This window comes from Terrapene carolina, unplaced genomic scaffold (genome assembly GCF_002925995.2).
Source record: "Terrapene carolina triunguis isolate 2854851 unplaced genomic scaffold, T_m_triunguis-2.0 Scaffold67, whole genome shotgun sequence".
Taxonomy (NCBI): domain Eukaryota; kingdom Metazoa; phylum Chordata; order Testudines; family Emydidae; genus Terrapene; species Terrapene triunguis.
The window spans coordinates 44412822-44431636 of NW_020664418.1; the positions used below are offsets into that span (position 1 = coordinate 44412822).

The 18815-nt window shown below is 38.1% G+C and overlaps 1 protein-coding gene across 1 annotated transcript in view; it reads left to right on the top strand.

Moving 5' to 3' along the window:
• The window catches only part of MEF2A (myocyte enhancer factor 2A), a 113889-nt gene that overhangs the window by 14986 nt on the left and 80088 nt on the right, over positions 1-18815 (top strand). Inside the window, exon 2 of the mRNA XM_029910754.1 lies at positions 4705-4913. Coding sequence (XP_029766614.1) covers positions 4860-4913 — 54 coding nt within the window. The 5' untranslated portion in view covers positions 4705-4859. The remainder of the gene's footprint in view (positions 1-4704; positions 4914-18815) is intronic.

The following is an 18815-nucleotide window of genomic DNA, read 5'->3' on the forward strand; positions in this document are numbered from 1 at the left end:
CACTGACAGAAAAACTCCTTCTGGTCGGTGTAGGCTGAATCTTTACTATGGGGCTATGCTCGTGTAGTCTTCATAGTGTAGACATACATTGTGCCACAGGGTTGAAATATTGAGTATTTTATAGCTTCAGGCTTTACTAAAGTGCTGACCATTATCACGGTGCATTACTTTATTAAACTCTCTCTTTATTAACCGGGACAGTCTGTACAAACTGATAACTTTTATATTACCTTTCACTGAAATATTTCAACATTTTTTTATAAATATTAAGCCTCTACATACTTGTGAGGTAGCTTCCTGTTTTACTGAGGTGCAGAAAGGTGGTCATTTGCTTAAGAGTCGCATAGGAAATGCTTTGACGAATTTGGTATAGAACTCAGAAGTTTTGGCTTCCCTTCCCCATGCTTGAATAGTAGAGAACATTCACTACATAATTTTCTTTACTTTCTCTTAACTTTCTAAAACAAAAATGCATCTTATATTTTGCCTCTTCTACCTTTTTGCTTTAAGAATATTTAATATTTTGTAGTGTAAGTATATTTTAAACTACAAAATTAGTTCATTTTTGAGATTCTTAAAACACTTTTTTCCATAAGATCATTTCCACATAAATGACTCTTTTTATGAACCTTGAGTTGTGCAAATCATCTGAAGTTGTCTTATTTGTTCTTTGTGTGTAATGTGGTACATTATAATAAACTGGGATATTGGAGTTGTACATTGACAAGAATAATCTGGAATCATGATGGTAAAGTACAAGTTCAGAGAAAACAGAAAGGAAGAAATACAAGAAAAACAAGGACAATTTTGAAATAAGAATTTTGTTAAACTTATCTAATTTTGACCTCGGTCTTCACAGTTTTCTTTAAATGGGCAGCAGTATGGGCGCCAGTGTAGTTTGATTTTGCTGAATCATTAAAATCATCTTTCTAAATAGCACAGATTTCATTAGTTAGTTTTAGAGTGATACATCCCTCCAGCATTTAGAAAACAATTGCAACGTTAGTGAGAACATGTGACTGACAGAGATTTTTTGCCTATGGCACACTATATTTTAAGACTGCTTAGCTACCAGTTGTGTTGGTCGTCAAGTGAAGATATTAGTGTTTTTAGTGTACATTGTTTTTAAAAATGTTAAATTAAAACAAGAAAAGTAGAAAGCTAGGAGACTCAGCATTAAGATCAGTTTCACATGAGATCATACTCAAAAAACTATTCTAATTAATTTTGTCCCACTAGAGTTGCAAACGCAATATTCTCTGGTTGAAGCAGAAAATACTGCAGTTTTTCTTCTTTGCTTACACTGACCATTTTATTTTATGGAATGCTTGATATTCATGTCAGTGTGACATTTCACTTCTGTTGCCTTTCTACAGAGGTGAGGTAGTAGTAGCTGCTAGGGTGTGGTCCTATGACTTGTGGCAATGCAACCTTAACTTTGAAATTCCTGGGATTTTGATGTTAATTTCATTTTTTCTCTGTTTGAAATATAAGGTGCTCTCTGACCATAGATATGTGCAGTGGCGCTGGAACATTTTTAATAGTGGGGGTGCTGAAAGCCAGCCCTCTTACCCCTGTTTGCCCCCCAACTGGGGCCAGGAGTAGGGCCGTGTCTCTGGAATGGGGGGTGGAGGGGCTGGGACAGGGGTAAGGGGGCCAAGGCTGGAGCTGGCTGCCGGGACCCCGCATAAAACCTTGGGGTGCTGTAGCACCTCCCGCACCCTTAATTCCCACATTATAGATATGTGTCTGCTAACTTAACTTCAGTATTATTACTTGGCCCAAATTTTTGTTCATGGCATGGGAGGGAGAAGCTTTTCACGATACAGGAATATACCAAAGTGACTTTATGGTCACAACTGTGATTTTAGTGAGTTGTCTTCAGCAGCAGTTCTTTGGAAGAAAATACTGTTTTCTTGAAGTGCAGTACAGAATATGTGACAGTGATGCAAATTTATAGATATTCCACAGTTTGATTATTTGAAATATAATTAACCCATAGCATACAGGGTGATTCTGTTTTATCCTCTTAAGCAATGGGCCTAACATAGTCTTTGTGCCTCTTTGTGCTAATTATAAATTGTCTTCCATGTCTTTTGAGCATTCAGTGATATTCTAACAAGGGAGACGTCATTGATGTCAAATAAATATAAAATGACATCTTGTGCTCTTGTGATATTCCCCCATCCCCTTTTTAAGCTGTGTCAGCATTGGAATGTCATGATTCTATACTCTGCACAGGGTGAATACATAGTGAAGTGCAGTCTGTGACTAATCGCCTCTTTCTGTCACTACTTATTAACTGTGAGATGGTTTGTGGCATGGTTGCACCATTTTCTAAACGTGGCTAAAAGAATAGGGTATTTGTAGGGGTCAATTTCAAAAGGTATTTTGGATTGGAAGGTTGGAGAAGGTTACAAACCCAATACTACGACTATTTTGACCCCTTTCTTTGTCATACAGAATATGAGTTGTACCCAAGTTCAAGTTTTTTGTTCTGAATTACACAAGCTGGGTACTGGAGAGACAAGGTGGGTGAGGTAATATCTTTTATTGGACCACTTTCTGCTGGTGAAAGAGACCCAGAGCTCTTCTTCAGATCTGTGTAGCTTGAAAGCTTGTCTCTTTCACCAACAGAAGTTGGTCCAATAAAAGATATTACCTCATCCATCTTGTGTCTCTGATTTCCTAGGGCCAACATGGTTACAAAGACACTGCAAACAACAAGTTGGGTAATACATTGTAGTACACAATTAATATTGGAGAAGTTAAATCTGTTTTCCACTGGTCTCCTGTGACTTTGTCTTCTATTATCCTATTGTTTAGTTGATAATGGGAGGGTTGGGGGAGAAGCATCTTCAAAAGTTTACAGTATTAATGCATGGTTTTCCAAGACTTAAGTAATTGTCTGTTTGTAATGCTTTGGTCCTTAAAAAATAAATAATTTGTTCATGTGTGATAGGAAAATATTTAAGTGTCTGACTTTGTCGCCCTTTCAGTTTTGTGTGCATCCACTGCAAATCTTTCTAAACATGAGGATTTGTTGTTGGTAATTGGCTTGTTAGTAGATGTGTGAAAAGTTGCAAGTTACTGTAGTGAACATAACCTTGAGATTTTCTCACCTATTCATCAGCATCTCCATACTTGTGAAATAATCCTTGGGGGAAATTAAATTGTAGTGGTGGATGAAGATACCAAAAATGATTTATTTTTATATGGCACTCAAAAGCATGATAGTGCTTCGAAGGCATACAATAGCCCCTGTCCCGAAGAAGTAACAATCTAAATAAAAATAAAAACAAGTGGCTTTAGTCCTTAGCTATTTGTCCTTACTAGTTTAATATCAATCTTAGTCCTTCTATTTCAATTTTTATTTTTAAGCCTTTTTTTCATTTTATATTTTTATTACTGCATTTTATCTTTTTAAATTTTTTCTTTAGGTATACTCATCCTTGTAGTATCTGAGTATTTATAATCTATTGCTCCAATTCTTACCTAATTGTTTTAATCTTTCCCTATATTTGACAACATATTTTGGCAAAATAATTTCTGCAGCAGAGTACCTATTCTTAATCCTTCCCTAGCTGACCACCTTACCAGCAAGTTTGATATGATTTCTTGCCTGTGTATTTTGATTCTATAAATTATTAGTTGTGGCTCAAATATAAGCTCTTTGAAGCGCAGGGCCTGTGTTTATGTATGCTGAGGAGCTCTAAACAATAATGTTGCAAGAGACATGATTTGAATTTTGAAATTAATTGAGGCTAAAAAAGTAACCTTTAAATTTTTGTTTCCAACAGTCAGAGCTTGAATAATGATGGAAAATTTATTTTTCAGATTGATTGCTTGTTCAAAAGGTGAAATAACACCAAACAACCTTAAGCAAGACACTATGCCAGGGATTGGCAATCTTTGGCACGCAGTCCGCCAGAGTAAGCACCCAGGCGGGCCGGGCCCGTTCGTTTACCTGCCGCGTCCACGGGTTTGGCCGATCGCGGCTCCCACTGGCCACGGTTTGCCGTTCTAGGCCAATGAGGGCTGCGGGAAGTGGTAGCCAGCACGTTCCCTCAGCCTGCGCTGCTTCCCGCAGCCCCCATTGGCCTGGAGCGGCGAACTGCAGCCAGTGGGAGCTGTGATCAGCCAAACCTGCGGATGTGGCAGGTAAATAAACCGGCTCGGCCAGCCAGGGTGCTTACCCTGGTGGGCCGTGTGCCAAAGATTGCCGATCTCTGCACTATGGTTATATAAATTTTACAAAGAGCATAACTTAAAGGGTTATCATGTCTGTGGCCAAATATTTGAAAAAGTTACCTTTATAAAAAAAAAAAAGGTTAAATTTCCCCAAACCTTAGATGATGATTCTCAGAAGTGAATTTTTTGGGTGCCCCAGTTTTTGACTGCTCAACTGGAGACACCTTGAAAGGGGCTTTTTTTAACATGTCCAAATGGAGGACCCAAAATCACTGATCACTTGACTCTTGGCCGTAGGTTCTGTGAAACAGCTCAAATGCTTAATTTACAGTCATCACTTGCTTTTCCTTGGTATGATAGTAATGGACAGGATGTCTGATGAGAGAGAGATGAGTTGGTTCATCTTTACAAGAATTGCTTTGAATGTGCAAACACAATTTTTTATGTGAAATTGTCTGTAACTTTGAAAATATAGAAGGAACAAAATTATTTCAGTATTTCTTTTTATTTTAGGTTTTTGTAACAAGAAGCAGCAACCTTTTCATCGGGTGGAAGACGAAACAGTGGAAAAGAACTGTGTACCATGTGTTAATATATTGAAGAGTGAGAATTCTTGGATTTAGTGTGTTTTTGGATTGTAAAAAGGGAAAGAAAAGGAGAGAGTGAAAATGGGGAGGAAGAAAATACAAATCACAAGAATAATGGACGAACGGAACAGACAGGTGAGAAACAAAGCTTCCACATGAACAAGTTCATGATAAATTCTTTTAAAAATGGGAGTGGAAAAGTTGTACATGGGTTTTCACTCAAGTAACATACGTTTTTTTTGTTTTGTTTTTTCTTTTCTGGACTGTGGGCTTTGTCTTTCTGTGTCTGTGGATAGCACATTGAAGGCATTACCAGAATACAAATTAATATTAATGTTTGCCTTTAGATAATTGCAATATTTATTTGGCAAGAAATAGTCAATTTGTTTTACAATTGCTGTATAACTAATAGTCTTCCTAAAATGGTACACTGGGACTTGCATGCTGATAGACTGGTTTGAAGATGTTTGGAAAAATCTGTTTTTCTTTATGCTACTGCTATTTTGTTGAAAGAGCAACCCTTGTAGTTAATTATCTTGTAGCTGCAGTTGTTTGTCTCCTTATTACACGAATTCAGAAAGGATATGCTGCCTGTAGGTGAAACACATGTATCCAATCATCAACTATGATTTTAGATATTGTGCTGATCCCTGCTTACATGCATATGATTGCAAGTTGTGTCTCTGAAGTAAACAACTCCACAGGGGATAATTTCCTCAAAAATTGAAGGGTGAAAAAGGCATGACTACAAGTAAAAGTATGTTGAACTGTGTGTGCTTTCATTCTGAGAATGGTATAGTGAAAATAGATTAGTTACTTCCGTTCACACTTTTGTATAATAAAAGAACATGGAAGCATTCAGTGAAATTGAAAAAATGGCAAATAGAAGATTGATAAAGAATTCTTTTTCCACGCACAGTTAGCCTGTGGAATTAATTGCCACAGCATGTCATTGAGGAAAAGTGGGATTCAAAAGGGGATTAGACATTTGTATGAATAACAGGAATATCCAGAATTATCATAGTTATATTCCTGCAGGATTTCTGGCACCTCTTTTGAATACTGTTAGATGGATCACTTGTCTGAACCAGTATGATAGACTTCTAGGTAGGCAGTAGGTTCTGAGCCTGGGGAAGAATGAGTAGGCCTTTTAGGCAACCCTTACAGCTTGCCTGCATGGGAAACTTATACTGGTATAATGTAAGTTGTGAATTTTAACTGCTGTAATTTTACAGGTATAACTCCCACGTGGACATTCTTAGTCTGGTATGAAAGGGACTTCTCCCGGTTAATTTTGTCACTTTTTGGAGGTGCTTTAAGCTAAACTGAAAAAGCCACATTTATTTTGGAATAAGATTGTCCACACAGAGATTTTATACCAATATAACTATAATGACTTAGCTATAATGGTATAATTATACTGGTATAATGGAACAAAAATTCTCATGTAGATGAGCCCTAAGATGATATCCGGTTTCAACTCTAGTCCCCTCCTCACCCTGTCACTACCCTGGAGATCCTTAAGAAATTGCAGTTTCATAAATCAGCCTAACACTACTACAGATACAACACTATAAAACTGAAGCTGAAAATTCTTGTTCATGCTATGATTGGTACAACTTGTTGCATAGTGTGTTCCAGTTAAACACTTCAGTTTAGGTTCTCTATTGTGGTACTCCTACCACGTGTGGTACTTTCCCCAACCCAAATGGAGTTCTGTCTAATGGGTGGGTGGTAAGTGGGGAGAACACACACACTCATTCACAGTTACACTAGAGTTTTTTTAACTATTCTAATTTTGGGGGGTTCATCTAGGATTCTTGTAAACTTTTTTGGATAGTCCTAGACGTAAACGTTACAAATAAATTACACTGACCATAAATAGCAAGGAAGGTACCATCTGAACTTGAACAAAAGCCAAAGGTTGTGTTTGATTAGCTGCAATCACACAACTGTTATATGTTTAGATGTAGATAAATCACTTAAGTACACATATTAAAGTACACTAATGACTTCTGGTTGTTCATTTTCATTTTGTTCATCTTGTTTGAAATCCTAGAGGAGTTCTAAGTTAACTTATGTCTCAGTTCTTGCTATCAAATTTGTGCCAACCAACCTTGCTTCTTGTATAACCATGAATAAGCCATACTCTCAGTCCTAATACTTTTCTAGATTCTTTACCTCAAAAGCAATGCAATCTAAGATTTATTGTTACATGGGAGACTAGTTGGCTCCTGCCTTCTTGTATTGCTTACGTTCCAAACATTAGCCACTTGTATGTTTGCCTTTGTTGATGCTAAATATAGATGGCTAAGCTCTGACTCTCGGACTAATTTCTTGGCTGATCTTTTGGCTGGCCTCTTCAGTTGGCTCTAATGCTATTTTTCTAGTGACTAGGAAAATGTCTTAGGCTTTGGTGCAAGGCTAGACTCTGACTTGATTTCTCCTTTTTCCACATGCTCCATGCTAAAGTAACTCTTGTAGTCAGGCAACTCAGTTCACCTACATTGTATTCCATCTCATACCAGTGTGCCACATGAGGCGTAGAATGTATGGTATATATGAATGTGGGTTCTGAGTAAGCTATTTCTTTGACCTAAATAATGAAGGAATGTAGGACACATTTTGCTGTAACCTGAGAGTGTAGTGCAATAGTTAACTGCCATGTTCTTCTTTCTCTATCATAACTAGCTAGCAAATCATTCATGAACATGCATATTAAATTATGATGTGGCTGTTTAATGCATTAGAAACATGAATAGAGCATAGTAGTGCTTTACTTAACTGGCCTGGTTTTATAACTTCACAGGGGAGAAAATCCTTTGTCTCTTCAGAAGTGTTTCTTTTTATATAGGATTATCACTGAGCTCAAAACAGAATATACAAACTAACTATTACTCTGGGGGATTATAATTAACATGAGATGCTCATTGTAGTAATTAAGAAGTCTTATCTGCTTACACGAGCTATAAGGCATTTATATTCATTAAGCTGAAGAGAATAAAGTGCAGTAAATTAGATATCAAACTGAACGTTACTTTTGTTATCAAACGTCTTCACTAATCAATACCGGAATCACTTTGAAGAACCTGTTAACCTTCCTGTGTTAAGAAAGTATGAATATTTATGGTTTGTAAACATCAGAAAAACAGATCACTTTTTTAAAAGGACACTTAGAAGTAAGGAATTAGTATTCTGGCATTTCAGATTTGTTATTACAAGTTGAATCTTTACCTATTATTTGCATGACAGTAGTGCCTAAAGCAGGGTTTCTCAAACTGGGGTCGCCGCTTGTGTAGGGATAGCCCCTGGCGGGCCGGGCGGGTTTGTTTACCTGCTGTGTCCGCAGGTCCGGCCGATCGCGGCTCCCACTGGCCACAGATCGCTGCTCCGGGCCAATGGGGGCTGCTGGAAGCAGCGGCCATTATGTCCCTTGGCCCGCGCCGCTTCCAGCAGCCCCCTTCGCCCTGGAGCAGCGAACCGCAGCCAGTGGGAGCCGCGATCGGCCTGATTTGCAGACGGGGCAGGTAAACAAACCGGCCCACGGTGACCCCAGTTTGAGAAACCCTGGCCTAGAGTGCTAGGCATTGTACCAGCACATAGTAAGAGATGGTGTTTACCTTGAAAAGTTGATGATTTAAGTTGAGAAGGTAGTGGGTGAGAAGATAAACAAAGGTGAAGTGACTTGCCCAAGGTCACATGTGGGAATTTATCTACTGAGCCACATAGCCTCTCAAGGCAATGCAAATATTCCCAAACCCTGTTGAGCTTGTCTTCTGTCTGACAAAGAGTAACAGCAGAAAGATACAGACCTGCTGTTTTTCTGGTAATCATCTTTGTGTCAGAAGAGGAGGTACTGGAACAAATGATACTTTAAAAAAAGTAGTGTCACTGGGCCAGGAACTGTAAATTCCATCGTTCTGAAAGAGCTTAATTATGAAGTAGTTGAACTCCTAGCAAAAGTGTACAATATCTTATTTAAAAACAGCTACTGTATTGGAGAACTGGGAGGTAGCAAAAGTTATGCTTATATTAAAAAAGGCTGTAGGGTAATCTGAAGAATTACAGACCAATAAGTCTTACATCTATACCTGGTACATGGGTTGAAATGATTATTTAAAAATACAATAATTATTTAAAAATACAGTTGGAAAATCATGATGTGATAAGAGCCCAACCAGCATGTTTTTTGTAGAGAAACATCCTGTCTCATCTACTAGAAATCTTTGAACATGTCAATAAATTACTGGATAGAGGAGAACCATCTGACATAATTTAATTAGACTTTAGAACTGGGGGGAGCCTCTACTACAACACAGTCAGGTAAAACAGCTTCCAGTGTTGTTAAGCTGTATTTTACCAAGGCTTTTCATCAGTTGAGTTAAAATACAGGCAGTCCTCGTCTTTATGACGTTCGAATTACGACGAATGGCACTTACGACGTTTCTACAATGACATCCTGATTCGACTTATGACTATAGGTTTTGAGTTTATGATGCTTGATCCCGCAGTGGAGTAGATTGCGGTTCAGAGTTCCGACGTTCCGACTTATGACACAATTGTAAGGCACCAATTGTGTCGTAAGTCCGAGGACTGCCTGTAACTCAGTTGAGTTAACACGATTGAAAAGCTCACTTTTTGCATGTCAAGAGAGGGCATATGTGCATGGAAGTATCCCTGCCTCCTTCCTTTCAAGACTCTGCCATACCGCTTTTGGGAAGTTTAATGTGGCATTCTCTACTCCCTCGCCTCTTCCTCCCCTATTCCAAGAACAGCTTTGTTCTGGCTGAAAGTGGAGGTGCTGGAATACCAGAAGACTGTTCTTGGAGTATTTTTGCCCTGATCTAGAAGCAGGAAGCACTTGAGCTCTGTCTAAAACTTGTTCTGTTTTTTTCAGGGCAATTTTTTTATTTTTTTCCCCCCAGACTAAAGAGATCCTGGCTGGATAAGTAGGATTTCCTGGGAATGACACTGAAACTGTCTAGTGCTTCAATAGGATAGATTTATGGGTGGTGCTCAGTAAATCTTGTAAAACAGATCTTAAAACTATTTTGTCAAATTCTCCACAGAGTGTATCTTTTTGGATAAGTCTGATTTTACCCCCAGCCTGTTTGCTTATACTAAACACCTTTCAAATACTTGTTCATCTAAATTTGTGTGATTTGGAAATACACATTCAAATAAGTATGTGTAAAAATTAAACATTGGATTAGTAGAATTAAGATCACATGCATTATATTTATCTTAGTGTAGCTTTAAGTTTTATTCCATCTAAAAAATGCATAAAAAGAAAATAAAACTTAACAGCCTTTTAATAGATTTCTAACCTTGAGACATAAAATAGCAAAGGAAAACTATCGGTTAAGGCTTCAACAGCATTCTTTAAGCAGTATATGTATGTAAAACATTGAAAAATATAGTATTTATTAGAAGGTCCTACAATACTGAGTAACTTTTCAGATGCATAATGCTGTATTCTTTAAACACAAACACAGACACAAACACATAGGCATAGACCAGGGGTCGGCAACCTTTGGCACGCGGCTCGCCAGGGTAAGCACCCCAGCGGGCCAGGCCAGTTTATTTACCTGCTGACGCGGCAGGTTCGGCCGATCGCGGCCCCCATTGGCCGCAGTTCACCGTCCTGGGCCGATGGGGGCGGTGGGAAGCGACGCGGGTGAGGGATGTGCCGGCCGCGGCTTCCCGCCGCCTCCATTGGCCTGGGACGGCGAACTGCGGCCAGTGGGGGCCGCGATCGGCCGAACCTGCCGCGTCAGCAGGTAAATAAACTGGCCCAGCCCGCCAGGGTGCTTACCCTGGTGAGCCGCATGCCAAACGTTGCTGACCCCTGGCATAGACATTAGTAAACTAAACATTTCTCCAATGTAACCTTTCCACAGTGAGGCTGAATCTGATTAGAAAATACTTCTGGCTTCCTGGGCCTTTAAAATCCAAAGAAATTACCCCAAATATGTTAAGAACATTAAAGTGTTTTATACAGAAACAGATGTGTATATTAATATCTGGATACTAGGCAACTTTGCAGTGCAAAAATTGGGTGATTGTGTGTCTAACTGGCCATTTGCAAGTACTTGTTGAATGCAGGATTTGCCTATGAACAAGGATATATTTCTAGAGCCCTACTAAAAATTTGACCATGTCACAATATTTAAGTTTGAATGGACTAATTTTATTCTGATATTTTATCTTTATTTTCATACATTTAAATGGAATGTTATTTTGCCATTTTGTTGACATTGTTTTAAATGTGGTCTCTGTGCTCATGTTAATATTGTAAGTCACTTTAAGACATTCTGTATTAGAAATAACTCTTAGTATCTTGAAATAGTGAAAATCTAGATCAAGGTTACTCACTGTTGTGTTAAAGTAGTACTATTTTCATGAGCTCATTGGTTGTCATCTGTGTCCTATTGGGAACAATTGCCATCATTATGATAGTTAGAAAAAGTACAGTACGCACAGCATTTAAAACAAAACAAAATTTGTAATAGATGGAAAAAACCTATTATGACAACCTTAATTTACATTAATCTTACTGTCTACAAAATGGAGCTGCACCATCCATAAAGCTGCTTGGTTTTTATAAGTGGCGCCATTAATATTTAATTACTATTGTATGACACATATATTTGAAGAACTTGAACCAATTTTCAGTTTTAAAAATATAATTTATCTATATAAATTTCATCATGATGCAATTTAAAACTAAGATGAGCCTAGAAAAATCAGGGGTTCTAATGGGAAAAACAATTCACTCTCAACCTATAGCAGTCCTGCTTGGTGCCATTATAATTATTCTCCTAATTGTAAATTATGTTATCTGGATCACATGAAATTGTGATCTAGGAAGAATGACTAGATCATAACTTCTAATTGATGCTTACCTAATTTGCAGGCTATTACACCTTTCAAAACTGTATCTTGCATGACCTTTTTAAAAAAAAAAACACCAAGCAAAACAAAAAAAAGAAAAAAAAAAAAAAAAAAAAAAACCCCAACCCCCCCAAAAATACCCAAATGCATCAAAAACTTCATTTTGGGAAGAGGGGAATAAAGACCAGGTATTATCCGGTACAACACATTTGAGTGTTTAAAATTGGTCTCTATTTAAAATAGTGAAAATTGTTTACTAACATAAGTAGTTTCCTGTAATTTTGTTATTCTAAAGCTTTCCAAAAGTAATGCTTATACAGAATCATTCAGAAACATGTGTTGTTGTCACTACCCTTTCCTTCCTTTCATTTTGTTTCACTTTCTGTTGTGTATCTATTTCTTTCCACCTCCCTTGTTCATTTCCTTCTATTGCTTCATTTTAAAGAATAATTAAGCAGCTGTTTTGAGGTTCCAAATCAGGCTTGGTGCATTATTATGTCTATACAAGGAGGTGCAATTAAATAAAACCAGTGGAATACTATTTTTGTATATATTCCCTTAATCTAATGATAGCCAAACATTTAAACTTCAATGTTACCCTTGCCTTCTGGGGCTGGAGTTGCACCCATCTTTCAGATGAGGAAAACTGGGGAACAAGGTCAATTCATTGGAAAAGCAAAAACTGGGTTCCAGGGAAGTCTGACCCAAAGGCTTGTGTTCTAATCACTAGACACACTGCAATAAAATGGTGAAATGGAAGGAAGACTCTAGTTGGTTCGAACTCTTACCTCACAGACAGTACTTTAGTAGTCTTAACAAATGTCAGGCTGCTACATCTTTCATCTAGAAAAAGCATGCAGGTACAATGAGTAATAATTCCAGCTTTTATCCAGGGCTTTGGAGCGGAACCTGGAGCGCGGAGCAGCTCGGAGCAGTGGAGCTGCAGGTTTTTGCCTGGAGCTGGAGCGGAGCCGGAGCACAGCTCCAAAGCCCTGCTTTTATCATTGTCTGTTTGAATATATAAGTCAGCCACAGTAAGTTCATTGACTTGTATATTCCATTTCACGTAGCTTGCTAACATCTGCAACTACAATGAGAATAGCTTTCCAAAATTCATAAGCCCTCTGCAGAGACTGTATTTGACATATGTTGTAATGGATTTTCAGATGGACATGAACACTTTATTTTATAGCTTTATAGGAAACTGTAGACACTGGGTTATGTTGCCAACAGCCATTTTAATGAAGTATATATATATTGTTTTAATAAAATGGCTATTGGCAGTGTTCTGTGTAGATCTGATGTGTCTGTTTCCTTTAATGTTACCTCCCACCAGGAGATATCGAGAGTACGGAATGTATTTTACAGTGTAGTTGGCAGCAAAGAGGCAGCACTAACAGAGCTTTATTCATGGAAAAATATCTTGATGTAGAGGGTGTGTTGATACAATTTCTTCACTCAGCTTCCACAGAAAACTCAAATTTGTCACTCCAAATAATTTGTTTTACACAGGCTTGCTCAATATGAAATGTAGATACCAATAATTTAAAAACAAACCAACCCTAGGAGCCAAGGAAAACGTTTTTATTTTTAACATGTCAATATTTTTATTCTGACAGCTGTTAAACATAAGGTGTAGTGGCTTATGAATTTGTAAAATGGCAATGCCAGTGCAACTCCGTAATTAAAGTTGAGTTGAGTTTTGTACTTAAAGCAAGGATTGAAACTGTTGCTATGTATGAAATGTACAGCACATTGTCCTCCTCAAAATACTTAGTCAGAGTGTAGAATGAATTTCTTGAGGATTTAAAAGTAAATTTGTTAGTTTGTTAAAATTAACTAAAAAATGGGTCCTTTAAGATATGTAGTACTTGGTGTCAGACTTGTTTTTATCCCCAGAGATTGTAAAATAAACTCTTCAAATTTCCCTTTACAGTTAACTCTCTGAAGTCGTGTGCCTAGGCTACATTTTTAAAATGCTTAGTTGGAATTAATGGTAATTTCCCCCCATTATTGATAACTGAAAGTTTCTCCTTCAGCAAATGCTGAAGAATAGTATTCTACCTCAGAGAATTCTATGGACTCTTTCAAAATGCTGCCATCTCCCATTGTTCACAGTGTGACTGAGGCCACAGATTTCCCTTGGTTAAAATGACTGGTGTAATTCACATCTTCCTAGTGTTCCTCTCTGTCTCCAGACAGCACATGGGGTCACAATTGATGGAGAAGTGTGCAAGGAAGTGTGGCGTGTAGAAGGGAGATGGATTCTGGGGTGTGTTCAGAGGAATGCAGGAAGATACAAGAGGCAGTGGGAATTGGGAGGACATGCGGGAGGGGAAAATTGTTCCATACAGTCTGACAGCTTTGAAGAAGCAAAGTTGCTATGAAAGCAGCTTAACTGGACAGTACGCTCTGGATGTGTTGTGCTGCTCCAGAGTGGCATAAAGCTGCCAGACCATACAAATGAATTTGGCCATAAAAATTCAAGTACAAATGATTTAAAGTTCTGTGACAGACCCAGACCAGTGGGGTACAGGAGTCTGGTAGAGGGCAAATATACTGGTCACTGGATGAGTAGTTTTCTGTTCCCTGAGTGACCAGAGCAGGGGCTGCACTAGAGTAATCAGGAACCTGCTAGAACCAGTTAAGGCAGGCAGGCTAATTAGGATACCTAGAGCCAATTTAGAAGGAGCTGCTAGAATCAATTAAGGCAGGCTAATCAGGGCACCTGGGTTTTAAAAGGAGCTCACTTCAGTTTGTGGTGCGAGTGTGAGGAGCTGGGAGCAAGAGGCGCAAGGAGCTGAGAGTGAGAGGGTGTGCTGCTGGAGGACTGAGGAGCACAAGCGTTATCAGACACCAGGAGGAAGGTCCTGTGGTGAGAACAAGGAAGGTGTTTGGAGGAGGCCATGGGGAAGTAGCCCAGGGAATTGTAGCTGTCATGCAGCTGTTACAGGAGGCACTATAGACAGCTGCAGTCCACAGGGCCCTGGGCTAGAACCCGGAGTAGAGGGCGGGCCCGGGTTCCCCCCCAAACCTCCCAATTGACCTGGACTGTGGGTTCTTCCAGAGGTGAAGGTCTCTAGGCTGTTCCCCAACCCACATGGTGAATCTCTGAGGCAAGAAAATCCGCCAATAAGCGCAGGACCCACCAAGATAGAGGAGGAACTTTGTCACAGTTCATACTTCATAACTTCATATAATTGGAAAGATCATCTGATAATATCCTCATGGTTTTTTTAGTGTTCACTTATGAAATGTTATCTTATTGAAAAATTTACAGGCACACCATATTTCGATGCAGTTAAATTGAAACTATATAATGGTAAGGTGGGGTAAAAAGCTAAAGGTAAGTTGTAGTTATTCTGAAACCAGACATTATAAACCCAGGAAATTTGGTATTATGGTCAAACTTCAAAAAGAAAGCCAAACATATTAAGATTTCGGAATGCATAGTTAAACACCATGACAACATTAATTTTTCCTGGTAGTGACACCATTGGGGTGGTGAGTAAGAAGAAAAAATTAAATGTTTGTTTAAAAAAATTAATTTAATAGACCACAAATACTAAATCGCATTAATCATACTCCTGGTTATTGCATGGTGTCACATGATTACCATAGCTTTTTGTCTGACAATGTGTATGTATGTATCAATACTGATTGTTTTTCTAAAAGGTCTGCTCTAGTTCAAACAGGAATTAATTCAGAGAAGTCCTCTGGTCTGTGTTCCACAGAACAAACTAGATGAGCCCAGTGGTCCTTTCTGACCTTAAAATCTATGAATCACAACAGTCATGTAAGGTAGTCAGTTATCTCTATGTTACAGATGAGGGAAAATAAGGTGGAAGAGCAGCTAGATGACTTGACCAAGGCTTTTGGGCCACTGCAAAAGGGAGGCCATTTCAGAGTAAAATTATTACAACTCTGCAGTCACTCATTCAAATCACAATTTAGCAGCATCTCTGATATGTGATATGTAAGTAAGATTTTTTTTTTCTTCTGATGTATGTCATCATATTGGTAGTTGAGTATGCATAATCTATAAATTAGTTGTTTCACTTTTGTAAAAATGCCTATTGCATTTTCACAATGTGTGTCTTTGGTTCAGGAATATGAAGTAATTCCCAAAATTGGCTTAGTATACCGGTATTGCAATAAGGGGCTGCAGTGTTGAGTGGGTAAAAGTTTCTAAAGACCATTATCAGAAGTGATTGAGGCACTTAATATCCTAAAACCCAGGCTTATAAGTTCTTAAGTTACTTTTTTTAAATGGGCTTTAGGCACTGCTGAAAATTTTACCTAGCATTCTTAGCTTCCTTATTGGCTTGTAAGACAGTATTTGGTCCTGCCATGCGGGCAGGGGACTGGACTCGATGACCTCTCGAGGTCCCTTCCAGTCCTAGAATCTACGAATCTATGTTTAGGTGTCCTTCTTTCTTGTTCATGTGTTTGGGGATTTGAACATATTTTTATTTTTCACTGAGATGGGGGGGGAGGGGAGGGGAGGAGGGGAAGGAAAATGACCAGGCTTCTCAAGAGCAGAATTGCCTCACTTTAAAAGTGAGGGGCAAGCTTGTGTAAAATATATAAGCAAAGATTTTATAATTGTGCCTAATTTCTTCTGGAACTTCTGAAAAGAAAAATGTCTTTCTGAAGTAAATTCACATGAAGCCAACTGCTGTTTGAAATACTTAATCTTATATTCTTTGAGTGATCTAATTTGAATGAAATACATTTTATTTTAAATTACAAAATTATTTGGAGAGTTGCTTTATTCTCCAGCAATTGTTTGTGTTGAGTGCTTGATCATGGTATCATTTGGAAGCCCAGAAGTTCTGTTGTTTCTGAATTGTAGCTAAAATTTCAGGTGCATGATAGCATTTCATTTGGTAAAATACTCTACACTGAGTTAAATTACTTTTGGCAGATCTGTCCATTAGGTTTAAAAAAAAAAAACTACCTTGGTGTAACTGCTTCATCTTCAAGTGATGGTCTGAGGGCAAGTCTATTACAATGTTCAGAATGTGGGAGCTGATTTAGGGAGAATGAGTATAGGTTGGCAAACTGAATTTGTATTAATCTAGGATTGAGGCTTCAATTAACATTGGCAAACCAAAAGTATTGGATAGTGTTTCATGTTTTTGCCCTTCCAGCCGGCTACCCTGTGATAGACTGCTAGTCGAAACTTAGCAATTTATACGTACAAAGTGGAGTCTGTAAACTCTTAACGTGGCAGAAGTATATGATAATTGATGGCCATCAACTAGTGCAGGCTATAGCTGTGAGGTACCCTAATCGAGAATGGATTACTCAAAATGGCACTGTTCTGTTCATTCCCTCTGAAGCATTGGCCACTGTCAGAGACAGGATACTGGGCTAGGTGGACCAGTGGTCTGACCCAGTATGGCTGGTCTTCAGTTATGTACTGAGGAATATGATATAGTGTGGGAGTATTTCTTCAGAGCACTTGATAGACTTGGTAAATCTTGCTTTTTTTAACACATTTCCTTTAATTTTTTCGGTAAACCATCAGAGAAAGTGAGCAATGAATTTCCACTGATGAAAAATATATTCTTAAAGTAGCCTAAAATTGAAAATAAAGAAAGCTATGTATTTTGGTTAACAAGGTTCAGCTTTAAGGAGAGAAAGGCGTTATGATACTTTAATTATCAGGGGGTAGCCGTGTTAGTCTGTATCTACAAAAACAACAAGGAGTCTGGTGGCACCTTAAAGACTAACAGATTTATTTGGGCATAAGCTTTCGTGGATGCATCCGAAGAAGTGAGGTTTTTACTCACGAAAGCTTATGCCCAAATAAATCTGTTAGTCTTTAAGGTGCCACCAGACTCCTTGTTGTTTTTGTATGATACTTTAATGTTTCTTTTGTTTTCTGTACTCCCCTTCCCTTCAGCAGGAATCAGGCATCTATATACCTACCCAAAGCTGAAGTCAATAGAGATCATGCAACTAAATCTCAGAACACAACTTTGAGAATGTATCCCTTATTGTTTAAAAATGTTTGTTTTTTATTTTGCTGGTATACATTTTCAGCATGGTTGGAGGAGAATTTTTCAATCCAGTAGTTACTTGTTCTCATCCACTAAAAATGATGCTTAGAGATGTTCAGAGATACTTCACTGAAAATTGTCCTAGAAAATGTATCCAAATCAAAAACATGTGGAAACATATGTTTGACAGTTTTTAATATTTCCTAAATAGTCTTGTATGACACGCATTAAGATTTTAGTGGTGAAATTTGTCATCTTGTTTTTTTTCATGTTTCTAGCCTTAAAGTTATCAGTCTGTTTAATTCTACCAGGAGTTAAAAAGAGGATGAGACAGATGACACTTGCTACTCAGGATTAAAAAATAAAACAAAACCAAAAAGCAGCTGGTAAAAAGAATTACTTTTCATTTCCCAAAATCATAATAGTGCAATGAGTGCATTTGGTGCCAATATTCAGTTCTAGTCCAAGAAATAGTATTCCTGTGCAACTGTAAATGTGCCGTAGAAATGTGTACATAAAATGAGTTTGATATGGTAGATTAAATTTAGGATGCTCTTGCCAAAGTAACTTCAATATGTGGCATAACAAAAACATATTACAAAATGTATCTATTGAGTTTAATTGTAATGGGGAGCTATGCACAGTCTGAGGTGAGGCAATAGTAGAGAATAGCTCTTAGATTAGTAGGAAGGGAGAAAGACCAATGCTTATATGTGACTTTCCTTCACTTGAGTCCTTGATCACTGAATTCTCTTAAGATTGGAGATAAAACTAAGTTACTGTTGGTCCTCAATTCAAGAATATCCAGATTAGAAGTAGTATTAGTTTTGGTGGTGGTTCTCTTGCCCTTGCCTTCCAACTACCTATAATACACCAGATTATTTGAAGACATTCTTGGTACATTAATGCTCTATAAAAAACATTAATTTTCCTTTGTATTTTGTAAATCTAGGATTAAATCTTTCTTCAGCATTTTACCTCATATAAGTACCTGACCTGTGATATAAAAAGGGCCCCTGCCCTAATATACTGCAGCATGGCTGTTGCATAATTCAAGGTTCCCCTAGTAAATGGTTACTGTCTGTATATCTGTTTCTTTGAGTGAAGGGAATTGCTGTTCCAAAATAGCTGAGGG